Below are 14,300 nucleotides of genomic sequence, written 5' to 3'. Positions count from 1 at the left end.
GTGCATGACTGCACACGCACACACATGCACACATATATAAGCCAACACATAAGCAATATATTTTGAGTAAACACACGCACCTATCATCACACACTGGATGATTACACAAATGTGACATATTTGCAAGTGTATTAGAAAAACCTAACAAAATCTGATGCAATGCAACACATAAACCTCGCATTAAAATGTCAGTCAAAATTGAGTGCATCGTACTGAAAGGTATTTCCAATATTCTGTCCACCCTCGCTGACATTTAATAGGGAAACAGTGCTTACTGTTGAATTATGAAGCAAACTGTGCACAATAAACACAGCAACAAGAACCCCAGCAATTGTGATGGAAATGAACTCATCAAGTGTAAGTGGCAATTCATTTTTAGTTCTAATTTTCATGAATAGTTGAAATATGTGTTTGTCACAAATCTTTCCTCTAACCAGCAACATGCCAAGCTGTTCGTCTTTGGATGGCAAGTCCTTTAGCACCACTCAGCTTATGCAGAGTAGGTTTCTAATCCACATGATGTTTGCAGCCTTTCACTTGCCTTAGTTATAAGTAATATAGCAAACTCCTCTCTATTTGTCAGCTATTTTATCTTAGGAATTAATGTTTATTGATGTTGTGCATTTGGGAAGGAGTATGATGGTTGTATATTATATTAGGGTGCACAGGCCTGGATGGTAGATGTACAAGCTTTTTGTGGCGAGTATAGAGAGGAGGAGATTCTTGAACCTGATAGATTCCCTTGAAAATATTTAACTAATATGAATAGTTCTAATTCTGTAAGAGTTGTAAAACTGTGATACAATAGATACGATTAGGTATTAGAGCCAAAACAAACATCAAACCTGTCCCAGCTAACTGTGCATTTGCATTTTAAAGCCCCCTATCTGTCCAATTTGAAGAAATCTGGTTTGCCAACAACACAGTGGCATTATTTGAAAAAAAAAAAGGAGTGTGGCAGACAATAACGCACATTGCTGTGACCATGATGGCAGATGTTCATTAAGATAGTTAAGTCATAAAAGCAATGTCCTTTGAAAAGAGGACAAAGAAGGGAGGCAGGGGAGGGCAGAGATGATTGTACCCTGTTCTAAATAAATATGATGGCAAGAAGTTTGTGATCTTCTGAGGAACTCATTAATTTGCTGGAGTGTGGGTCACACCTAGAGTATATAAAAAAAAATCTCCCTACAGGGATCAAAAAGGTATCATTTAACTTGTGAAATTGCAGGTCCAAGTGCAGTCTGACAAACCACTTCTGCAAACGCCTCGTGTGCTGAAGCCACAGTGGAAATATGGTGAGCTACTCACACAGGACCCAGAGGGTACATGACACAAACTAAAAGAATGTCAATGGCTTGCCTTGCTGTACCCTCTGACCTGACTCCATAATGGCTCTCTGTCTGATTCTGAGAAACTAGCTTAAAGTACGACGAAAACCAGCAGCACCTTAAAATAAAACATCTGTTTTTTTATCTTTAATACTAGGAAGACTGGTCCAAGCAGCGTCAGAATCAAGACGGCATGTAAAATTATGAATGTCTTTGGATATTGGAGGAAAGGTTCTCAGAATACTTTGTTTGCCCACGCCTCTAGAATGACACACAGAAGCATTTTTTGATCTGACACACCTGCAGGATAATGTCATTTCTCTGTGCCTTCCAAAACCTGCTCCTTATCACAGTGGAAAAATACATCTTTTTTTATGATGTGACATTAAAACTGCTATTTCGCTAACATTAGGGGGGCTTCAATGTCATGATTCCAATAATAAATTTGTGGTAAAGGTAAGAGAGTGATCTTCGCCAAAACAGCACAAACTGCGAACTGGAAACAGGAAATGAACAGTGGCCTCCTGTATTAAAGTCACATGTTTTGCTGACCCATTTACCCCCCCACCCCCCACAGTGATTACTTCCACCATTGATCCTGTCATAATTACCATGTCCACTAGAGGGCTTTGTCACTTTAAAGCGAAGATGTGTGGTTCTGAGGCACGGGTTGATACAACTGATGCTGACGTTCTTCTTGGGAGGACAGTTTCACACTGGTGGTCCCACGTATGCTTTCAGTGAACCTTCTTAACATATCCCCATGCCACATACAGTAACATTGGTGCTGATGTTAGAAGATATGGCAGTCCCATTCCCATATGCAAATACCATGTCTTCTTTCATAATGACCAGCTAATGACCAGCAGCATTACCAAAATGGTCTTATACAGCTATATCAACAACGACTCCCACCCCAACAGTCCCACCAAGAAATCCCAGCTTTCATCTCTGACACCAGACACTTATCTTTATACACAAGGGCTCAGCACTAGGATCGTACACATCCTTTTTGATCGCCACACCCCAACCAACCAATCACATTGTGTTTGTACAGGGATGTGGCAAATGCTCAGCCTTAAGTGCTGGAGGATATACAAAATGTACACCTTAAGACACTGAAAATGACAAACAGCAGAATCAAATGCACTATCCTTAGATTGTGTAAGAAAGGAAACTGATCAGAATATGATCCCAGGACACTTTACACAAGCAAGACATTACATCGGAGGCAGCCATTACACCAATTCCTCTGCAATAAACTTTATGTTCCAAGGAGACTTGTCTATCATGAAAGTGACAAACAGAAGAACCTTAAAGTGATACTTAAAGTGATAAAATCCACCTTTTGAGTATCACTCACTCACCCCTGCAGGCTTGAGTGATGGCTGTTTCACTTTCCTTACTGATGTAGGGCAGTGGTGGGCTGAAATTTACACAGCTGCAATGGATTCCAAAGAGGACAGGTTTAAAAGTTTAAAAAGTACCAAAAAAAATATACAAATACTTCAGCATTTCTCCTCTTCTCTGCGGTCCATGTATACATACAGTATGTTCTACAAGGCACGGGCATAGGGCAGACAGTGATTACTGTGTGAGAGAAGATTTTTTTTGGTTTCAGAGCTAAATATTTTCACACTGTTGACATCAGTCATCAGAGTGAGTGGGATGGAGTAGAGTTACCACTGCTGACGCACAGCTGGGGCTGGTAAGAAGAGGCCACAGATGCCGGGTCAGCCCTTCTTCTATATATGAGATTGCAGCATTCCCCACACACGAGGTCTGAGGGCAGTTGGAGGGATGGCTGCGAGAGAAAGATATATCCTGCCTCTTCTGTGCTCCTCTTTGTGAACAAAGAGAAGGCAGTCAGCTCCTCTTGGCTTCATCCCACTGTCCATGTGGGCAGTCTGATGGGTTCATATCAGCAAGTCTTACACCATTCAGCCAGAAGCTGAGAGGAGGATAGAGTTTTAGGTTAACCGGCTGACCACTGCCCTTGTGGAGCTCAGACAGAGAGCGGGCAGGAGCAGGATAATTGGAATCAGCTCTTATATGAACAGGGTGAAATGTTTTATGTAAAAACATAAGTTACACTCCAATAAGCAAAGAGAGGATGGTGGGTGTGATTCAATAGCTACTGACGCTCAGCTGGAGGAGCAGGAAGCTTTACAAGCTGGGCCGAAGCTTTGCCAGCAGTGACACACACCAGGAAGACCCTGAGGGCACAGAAGAAGGCTGGCGAGTGGTCTCAATTCAGCACTATGCTGCCTGTCCTCAGCAATGTCCACACCATTCAGAGAAGTGCTAACATCAACAGAGGAGCTGAGCTGAGGAGAGAATGAGCCCACACCTTCCAGCTTAGTCACTTGATCTAAATGACTTTGGGAATGGGTTCACTGCAAGAGCTCACTGCACTCAAGGCCAGAAGCTCTGTAAGCAGCTAACACACCCCTCTTCTACTGATCTTTTACATTTGAGACAAGGGACAGAGCAGCTGAAATACTCCCCGGTGTATTTGGGCCACTGTCTGATAATGTGAGTGCCAAATAACTCCAGGGCCACTTAACACCAGTGACAGAGTCACCAAGCTGGCAAAAGGTTGCAACTGCCACATCCTGCTACATCACTTGCCACTACAGTTATCTACATCAAAGGGTTTTTTTTTTTTAGACTCATTAATGAGTTGATAGTCCTGTAATAAGCAGCAGTAAACTCTTCTTGTTCACACTATGAGTTCTTCCCCCTCCCACCTAGCCCTCAAAGAAAAGACTTCTTGCATGAACAAGGAGCTGGATACTGGGTGTATTTGCTTTTACTATTTGCTTTTACGTTGTCTTAGACAATGCTGCATGTGCTAGTCCAAAAAAAAAAAGAAATAGCAAAAAGTATCAAACAACAGCACTGAATTTGCAGGAGGAAAGACAAGAGCTTAGCCATGGAAGGAGCAATCAGCAGCAGGTGATCAGGGGACGGTCCAGAGGAGCCAGGCACAGGTGAATCGCTGGTACGATTCAATTCCCTGTCGTCACACGCCACAGATGTAGTTCTGGACAGCACTGGAAATTTCTGGTGCTTTCAGCTGTCATCTCACTTTGTGTAGGGCCTACAGACAGCACACTCTGGTGGTTCCACTATCTCAGCAGAAACATGCTTCAGGCCAATAACTTTGAACACCCACAGTCAGTAGGGGGTCCAAGGTGCAGCGCCTGACAAGCTAGCCTTGGTCGTGCTGTCATCTGCAGAGTCCAGAGGCCCCATTCAATCACATCAACTCAACTAGACGTTCTGAACATGTATATGCAGCTGTACAGGAAACGTATCAGAAGGTGCTTCTAAGCTAAACCATGCAATCTTGTCTATTTGTAAGAGAGCCTAGTTGAACTATGTAAGTATCCACAGCAGAGGTAGCAAGATAAATAATGAGGAAAAATCAAAGGTAGGAGAAAAAAAAAATACAGCTGGAAGAAAGAAAGGAAAAAGATTAAATAAAAGAAGTTAAAAAATCAGAGAGAAAGAAAACTTGCGGTTTTTAATTTATCTAGGGGCATTAATTTTATTTTTATATTTCAGATATTTTCTGATTTTCTTTTGATTTTTTTTTTCAGCATACTTCATTGTTAAAGCTCATTTCACAGACATATTGGGACATGAGGTTTAAAAGCCATTTTAGAAATTAACATAGTAAAAGATCAAATAAATTTGTGTTTTGAAGTAGTCCCTTGAGCCAGCCTATCTTATGAAATAATCACACCACAGTTCAGTGAGGCTGAGCATAACATAAGTCCAAACAAAGCCCTAAGTCCCGTCTGCCTGTTGTGGATCTAAAGCACAAGCAACAGGTAGAATAATGCAGGTGAGATCACAAACAACAATGTCAATAAAGCTCTCCCAAAGAGCTGCTGAAGTAATACCTAATACAAAGAGCATCCCTCTGAACAAATTAGGGTGGTGATTCAGAATTGAGTTTTGGGATTTGATTTAACACAAAATCTTTATGTGCTGTATTCATGCATCAAACTAAACTGTAAATATCAAAATGAAGAAAATGTTGCTCTGCAACAACAAATGGCAATGTTTTCCAGAGCCATGATAACTTAAATACACTGTTGAACATTGTTTTGTTTTGTACGAAAGTAATGACGTTCTGATAACTGCCAAAAAGTTTTGAATCTATACTGATTTAGCTAATTACTTCACATAAATATCTTTACAATACAATATCTTCACAATTTATAATTGTATAGCCATAGCCTTGGCCTTGCAAAGAAGCAAACAACTAAAGACAGGATCCTAACACTTACTGTAAGCCTCCACGCCTCTCAGTATAGTCTGCAGTTGCCGCTGTTCTCCTCCATACAAGAAAAAGAACCAACGTGTTCCACTCAAACTGACATATAATACAGCTACATAATGTTGTCAAGTAAAAACCCACTGTTATACATAACTGCACAACAAACCTCAAACACTACTTGGTGCATTCCCAGCTCATCCCTCCCACATACAAGCACAGAACTATGAATAAGCTTCCCACAGTTTGTCAGCTCTGTAGATGTTGTTCCATTTGCCTTTTCTGCAACAACATTACAGTCCTACAACTCACCAAGTAGGGATGCTGCCAATTCATGAGTGACTGACTATTGTTTTTGGATCGACGGAGAAAATAAAGATTTAAATCATCCACTAGATAGTGCTATCTGACCTGGTGAAATTGGTCATATCTGCATGCTTACAAAAATCGCTATATTCAACTTGCAACACAATATGAAAAGGCACTAAAGTCATTAAATGTAGCAGGTTGTCCATATACGACAAATGTGGATGTTATATTCCTGTATTAACGTACAGTGTACGAACTGGAAAACTAGGGTAAAGGTTGCTGTCATGCCATTAATGACATTTCTGTACTGTCATCTCCTATAATTTAAGTCAACTCTTTTCCTTCTCCTCCTGTGCAGTATAACAGCCATGCTAACTGCAACACAGCTAATGTGTAAGAGTCTATTTTCTTCTGAATTGTAAAAGATAGATTATTGTTTTCTGTAACTTATTCTTACATGTAATACTGAAACCAATGTCTGTTCTGCTGTTGCACCATCTTCGGCTTAACGTTTTACATACATGTTATCATTTTGTTTGCTGTGGGCCTTTCTGAGGCATGCCCAACCCCTCTCTGCTTTACGTAAGTAAAACAGAACAAGCCCAGAATGCCAGTTCATAGGCCAAAGCCCCTGTAGCCTAAGTTACGATTTTGAACAAGAAGCTCAAGGCAATGCAGCAAAGACATTCAACCTTCTTATGAAGATAAGATTAAATATTCCACAATCACAAATTAGAATAATACATCCTCTAACATCATTCATACTCCAGAATTGGTCAAGTCATTATTCTGATGTAAACAGGCTAATGTGAGAAATCCACTTGACACGTTGCATGGCTCGAATCAAAGAATGAATAAACAAAGAGAAGAACGACATAATTTCCTAGCGAGGCTCCTGTCTTATATTTAGATTTTATCTGTGTCAGCCAGCCACAGTATGAGTCTGGTATAAAATAGGATAACAGTAACAGCGTTTGATTAACACTATTAAAAAACAGTTATAAATTAGGTCCAACAAAGCAACAGTGGTTAAGAACATCATGAAAGAAAGAAAGAAAGATTTCTGTGAAGGAACTGCTGACATTTTTTTAAATTTAGTCATGACTGATCATTACTCAACCACTCTTCCCATGATAGCATGGCTTTGTTATATTTGCCACATGATAAGATCTCCTATATAAAGTCCACGCCTTGGCAACAAATAGTAAGGTGAAAACATACTGTAAGTGTTCTGTGCTAATATTACGGGACTTTGACTGACCTCTCATGAAACACACACTCGATACTACACTGTACTTTCCACAAATACACACTCTAAAAATATTGTATTATAAAACTGGTCATTAGCCTGAAACCTCAGAAGGTATCAGTTATTTTTATAAATCCTTGCCTCTTTGCCAACCTAAAGTGTTTTTCTTAACTGCTGTCATATCTGTACTGCTGAGAAAATAAATGTAAGTAAGCAGCAGTGTCAGAGCTGTCAACTGCAGAAATCAAACATATGCTGTACTTTTCATACAAGAGCTGAAAAGCTTTTTCACCTGAGCTATGAATTTCCTATATCACGCCAAAAAAATTGGTTTTAAATTTTTTAAAACTAATTTATATTCTAGTGGATCATGTTACTCATTAAGTTTTTAGCAGAAAACAACACTGAAATCCCAACCACTGTAATGTCAAAGCATCTGCGTTGTTAAATCTCTTTTTTTTTTTTTGTCCAACTACTCTTGTCATCATGAAAAAGAAAAGACCATGCACAAAAATTAGTGTCCTTTTTCAAACTATTCATCCAATCTGACAGAAAATCCAATCAAATTAAAGCTGAAACTGGTTTTATATACACTGTGTCATTTCCCATGTAAACAAAAGTATTCAAAGCCCAGGTGTCAAAAGAAATGTGCTGTTGTCCAAATGTTGACATTTTTACTCAGAGGATGTAAATGAGTAAAGCTGGAGAAAACAGTAGGCTATACCCAAAGTGTGAGAGTCAATAAGGTTTGAAAAGAAAGAGGGGAAGAGAGAGATTGGAGTAACAGAGGAGCAGGAAAGAACATCAGACTGTAAATGAAAGAATAATTTCTAACCTCATTTTTAAGTTGCCAGGTGATGGTTGTCCATCGTATACTGATACAATATCAAAGTCTTCCTCCAGCGCCAGCGTGACGAAGGTTAGCTGGATGCGGTTCCTCTCCCCTGTTATTATCAGCCATGTACAGTTGGCGTAGTTGGGATAGCCATGGGGGAAACCAGGCGACTCTATGGTGCCATTCAGGCCTTGGACTACACCACCACAAGATTCAGCTGGAAGAGAGAGATGAGACAAAATCATATTAGAATACTGGGAACTCAAATTTGCATTCTGTGTTAAATTATAGAATGTGATTTCGATGAAAGATCGTGCTTGGCTTACATACTACAGATTTCTGAGACACAGGCTGTGTCATTTTTAGCCTGTAGCCCTGTAACGTTTGTCGAATGAATGTAGATTCATACCACTGTGATAAAAGTTGATTATACATCTTTAAGATGATGTCCTCCAAAACCTTTAGAGACACTGAGCAGAGCTTAAATATGCATTATGTGCCAAGCCTAGTGTTAGTTAAGTAACAAGCCCCTGTATTTGCAAGAACGCCAACATAATGCAACTCATACTTAACAGCCTGCGAAGTGTTTAAATAAGAGTACATACTGTATACATTTAGATTTCACGGCTCTAACCCTTTAATCCTGATAACGTGCTGTGATCTACTGGTCTGATCTCAGACCAGAAATAACCACCCATGACACATACGCTCATATGCACTTCAGCATGCACAGAACATTGGATGGTGTTGTTTTAACAGCATGTACCATGTGATCGTATTGCTCACTCATTAAAATCCCATGACATTAAAACATGCAGACATACGACCTTACACTACCCTTACACTGTTCTCTCATCATACCGAATAGATAAACAGAGAGATTATATTCTTTACATTAGCTACATGGACTCACACACACACACACACACACACACACACACAAATGCATGCATACAGACACAACCAAAAATGCTACATATGCAGCTATTTTCTTGGCAAAACACTTTGTAAAAAAAAATCATGTTTTTCTTAAACATGTCTGTCAGAAAGTACTGAAAGCACTGTCAACAGTTCTGCACACTCAACACATTAAATCCTTCAGTGTAGCACACAAAATGTTAGTGCTGAGTATTCTTACAAAATCTGCAGTGTGGTTAAAGTATAATTATTATTACGCAACTAAAACCACTTAAACTTGTTTTAAAGTTAGAGAATCCTCCTGGTCACCATTCGCTTAAACTTGTTTTAAAATTAGAGAATCATATAACATAAACTTCGCTGCTGGAAACTAGTATGAGGTGGGATATCATCCGGAGCTTATACACTCTTCCACCGCCTTCACTGTTAACTAGGATATTTGAGCAGGACTTTCGGGCCTCGACATTCCAACTAAATACTTGCATTTACGCGTAAGAGCGTATTTCACAGGAGCCATATTTGCTTAGACTCATACACAGAAGAACAGACTCTATAGAGCTGGCTAAGTTTTGAAGAATTTATGAATGGCTTTTAAATGTGAAGTTCAGTCAGAGAAAAGAGGCAGTAAATTAATAATAAAGCAGCTCTTAAAGCTGCCAAAAGCTAAGCTAATGTGTAACAAATCTGGTGAAAGCTATGAATGGAACTGCACAAAAACAAACCAGACCTAAACAAAAGCAGGCCAAAACTTATAACAACTAAAATATGTGAGGAAGTGAGGAAGGCAAATGCAAGATGAAGCAAGAAAAAGCTGACCAAATTTTAGACAAGCCTGTAAAAACCACGGTAGCTTTACTTGACAAAAATTAAATTATGCAAAACGATGAGAAAAACTAAAAGGACAGTTGCTGCATCAAAGGCCAAATGTATGATGTGAAAAACTGAAACATGAAGAGAAAAGAATAAGAGACAATCAGGGTTTAAGGATCCTCCACTATGGCACACTGTGCCTTGAGTCTCTGAGTCTTCACTGTCCTCCCCTCCTCTTCCTTCATTTACAAAACTCTACCTTCACTTCTCTCTTCTACTCCTGCATCTTTGATCTTCTGCTGCTTTCTCCTCAAGAAACACTTTATACAGTTTACTCCTTGAGGTACAAGAATATACACGGCACGTAGCATGTGTGTGTGCACGTGTGTGTGTCTGTGGCCAACATGAGAGCCAGCAGTAATTGTTTCTCAGATAGCAATGGGTATTGATTTATTAACCTTATATCACTGAGAACACACTCTCTCTTTCTCACACGTACAGAAATGTGTTGTACACTCCAGAGACAACTATCTGCTAGGTCGCAATCCAGTCAACCAACTGCTAACAAACGATGTGTGCGTCTGTTTCTGTGTGTTGTCTTTTCCCATCAAAACGAGATCAGAATTTGCTCATCGTGCACATACCAGATGTTCTTGTTTGTCTGAAGTAACAGAAAAACACACGTAAAAATACATACGTAAATACCTATACACAGGCCCAAATGGACAAGCTGGCAGTAACAGAGATGCGCACACACACACACATACGTGTGCTCACACACACGTATACAAACTTCAAACCATCTGGAGTGTCCAGATTAATTTCAGATTTTTCTCCGCTGTCTTTCCAACCCAATTCACCTCTCCCCCTCAGCCGTCTTTTTGTCTGTCTCTCATTCTGTCTCCAGTTGTCTCTCTCTTTCTGTCTGTGGTCTCTTCTGCTGCCAGATACCCCTCTGTCTGCTTTTGAGCAGATGGGATAAGTAGAATTCAGCATCATACCGGATGCCACATTGCAGCACCATACTTGGGGCATTTCAGTAAAAAGTACTTTGCTTAGCCTCTTTGTTGATGTAGCACTGAGTCCTTCCCCCTCTGGTTTTTCATGATAAGATTTGGTTACTTTAGCCTTACTGCCGGAGAGACTGTCCAGTAACTGAAAACCATACTGTCAGTCTTTCTAACAACTGTATATGTGAGTGAGACAACAAAACAAAACATTTCCTTACTCACTGTAAGAAATGAAAGAGGAGAAGAAGAGTCTGCAGCCACGCTAGCAGCTCTGCAAGGCTATACTTTGGCACAGCGGTGCTTTGAGCTAAAAGCTAATGTCAGCATGCTAACATGCTCAAAATGACAATAATAACATGTCCATGTTTAGCAGGTATGATGTTTAAGTGTAAGGACTAAACTCAGAGTACACCCAAGGTTACTGGGAGTGTCATTTTTTTTTACATTTTTTATTCATGGCAATCCAACCAATAGTTGTTAACATATTTTAGTCTGCACAGTGGTGGGCATGCCAACTGACGAACTGCCACTGCCACCCCTAGAGTCATGCCCACTGGCTAAAACAGTCAGAATAGCTTTTGGTTCTGGTAACGGAAATGTCATCTGGAGACTGTTTTGCAGAAGCAAACATCCAGCACCTGTTGACGGAGGCCACCAGTCAAGCTGATGAGTGGCAACCTCCATCATAACAAACACGGTGCCTAGAAACACAAAGTGCTGTTTTCATCTGCGTGGCACAAAACATGTACTGTCTATTGTTTTAATTATCAGAGCCTTCCAACTAATTTGATGGGAAAAGGTCAGGCAGACACATTTAAATCTGTGTAATTTTGGTCTGCAGGTCTGTCTCGTTGTCACGGTAACAGATTAGAAATAATGTAGATACTCACAAAAACACAGCAGGAGTAATTATTCATTTATTCCCATCTTATCCTCTTTTTGTATCCTTCCTACTCACCCATTATGCCCTTCTTCTGACTTCTCGTACCTTTGAAGTTTTAACAAATACATTTAATTCTATTAGATCTGACTTTTGTTTTAAGTTTCCTCATCTGATGATGAGAAATGTGCTGACGGACCCATCAACATCTCGCTGTGTGTATGAAATAGGAAAACACAAAAATGAGTGAGTGTGAATGTGTATGTTGGATAAATGAATCGCTGTGTGTGTCTGTAAGTAGTATGTGAAACAGGAGCTGCAGACTCATGCAGATAAAAACATTCATACTCAGATGCAGATGCCTACACAAATGTTAACACACACAGTGCCAGTCTTCATTAAAACACTAAAGGGGCTAAATCCTACAGGTACGTTTTGTTTGATTTATGTCCCACAGGTTTTGAGGTTTGAAGCAACTCGATCCTCGACCTCTTCTACTTGCGCAATAAAGAGATGTTAGATATCTCTGATGCAGAAAAATGATTTCTTAATCATTTCTGCCCAACAACCCAAACAAAGTCTGTATTGTTCTGTAATGGATTGGGTCAGTGCACATATCTACATAACAGTGAGACAGATTGTTAAATTTTAGGTGCTGAGAAGCAGCAGAGAGGTGGAGCGCTCTAGTCGAACCTGACCACAAGGTCCCTGGCTCATAAATCAAATGCTGGCCTTCTCTTTCCACGGCGTGCTGGGCCACAAATCAAATGCATCTTTCTAAGTTACGCTGTGTAGAACTATTGACTGCAGTGATTCAATACCAGCTATGAAAAAGTGGAGGGGAGAAGAGAGGAGAGAAATCTGTTGTCTGTTTTTCTGGTCTCCCTGTTTTCTTTCCCTCTTTGCCTCTTCCCCACCTCTTCTCAAGTAGCCCCCCACCTCCTCTTTTTCATTATCTCTGTGTCAGACTCATTGTGTCTCTCCCACATTATGTTTGTCTCTCTGCAGCCCTCCATCTCTCTCCATCTTCCCACTCTATCTCTTTCTCTCTCCAACCTTATGTCCATCCTTGCTCTCTTTATTACACTGGTATTATCACCATCCCTGTGCCTCTCTCCGTGCATCTTTTCCTCCCTGCAGCTTAATTCCTTTCTCTATCTGTTTCCCCAGCTTTCTGTCATCACCTCCCTCCTCCCTTTCCACTTTCTACCTCTGTCCTGCTCTCTCATCCCTTCATCCCTTCCGCTCTCTCTCTCCATCCCTCTTTCACCACAATTATCTCTGTATTAGCATCTCTCTCTAAGTGTCATTACCTCTCTTCCTCGCTTTCTCACTATTATTATCGCTATGTCACATTGTCTCTGTCCTGGTGTCATTATATCTATCTCTCTGTGTTTCCTCTCTTATCCTGCTAGAGTGTTAGGTTGTTTTTATTCCACCCACTCACCTCCTATATTTATCACACAAAGAACAAATACCACAACCTCTCCCTGTCTGTCTTTCTCTCTATCGCCATTTCTAGCACTCTCTGTCAGCCCACTGTCAAACAGTTTAAGTAAATGGGACTGCAGTTAGATTCAAACGTTTAGGCCATTTAGCTGCTGCTCAGTGGGGATAAAAGCAGGTCTCAGGAAAATAATATTAAGATCCATCTATGCAGTTAACTACACTGAAAATAGTTCTGAAAAAGACTTTGTGTTCTCCTCTGAAAGCTCTTAACACTTATTCACCATTTTGAACTTTTTCTACGAGTCTGAATAGTTGGTCAATGTAACTTGTTTCAAGATTTTTTTTAGAGAATGAATGTGTTAAGAAAAATATTAAAGACCATTAACTAGTCTAAACTTAGTTTTGAAGGAATAACCTTAAATTGGAAATTGCCCACAATTTCACCTCCATGTGTTTTCTGAAATTAATGCTGTATAAAGTTTGCTTGTCCTGGCCAATAAACAGTGAAAATCATTGAAGTGCAAGTTTGCAAACTAATAAACACAGAATACACTGTTGAAAAGTCCACCACGCCTCTCGCTACACTCCAACAAGTTGATCTAAGAGCCCATTTGTCAAATACAAGATTAATATACTTGTCAAATGTAAACTAGATGCACATTAAAATGAGTCAGAACAGTAAATTTAATCTATAGTGAGGGTGATGAGCAAAATGAATGGTGAGGACAGGACATGCCTAGTCACCAGTCACCATGACAACCACAGGAAGAGAGACATGTATCATACCCCCTGTGACACACACACACACACAAATGGACAAACACGCAGAGACACACAGGCTGAATCAAGGCTATGTCCAGAGTAAATCCCAAACACTGTCAGCAAGGAATAGGGAGTACTGTCTGAAGATAGCAGAGATAGGTAGGATGGATGGTGTGTTCCATCCATGTGTGCGTGTGTGAGTGTGAGCATGTAAGTAAGAAAGAGAGAAACAATCAAAGATAGAAACAAAACAGAATAAGGACAAAGTGAAAGGCAGGGAGGTGCACAAGAGAGAATTGCACGTGATTGCACGGCTCCTTGTGTTTGCATGTGTGTGCGTCTGTGTGTGTGTATCGTAAAACACTATCTTCATTTTTCATCATTCTCGCTTTGAAAAACAAACGAATTGATGTTCAGAGGGAAACCACCACTCTGCCTCTGTAATCAATCATCCTTCAA

At 40.2% G+C, this 14,300-nt stretch overlaps 1 protein-coding gene across 1 annotated transcript in view; it reads right to left on the bottom strand.

Annotated features, from left to right (window-relative positions):
* Nucleotides 1–8,257, bottom strand: part of LOC121182366 (CUB and sushi domain-containing protein 1-like) — a 282,979-nt gene extending 274,722 nt beyond the window's left edge. Inside the window, exon 1 of the mRNA XM_041038832.1 lies at nt 8,013–8,257. Coding sequence (XP_040894766.1) covers nt 8,013–8,257 — 245 coding nt within the window. The remainder of the gene's footprint in view (nt 1–8,012) is intronic.
* Nucleotides 8,258–14,300: the final 6,043 nt, after the last annotated feature.

This window comes from Toxotes jaculatrix, chromosome 1 (genome assembly GCF_017976425.1).
Source record: "Toxotes jaculatrix isolate fToxJac2 chromosome 1, fToxJac2.pri, whole genome shotgun sequence".
In the NCBI taxonomy this organism is placed as follows: Eukaryota; Metazoa; Chordata; class Actinopteri; family Toxotidae; genus Toxotes; species Toxotes jaculatrix.
Note: the sequence above shows the minus strand (reverse complement) of the source record. Positions and strands in the feature narration are given on the sequence as shown.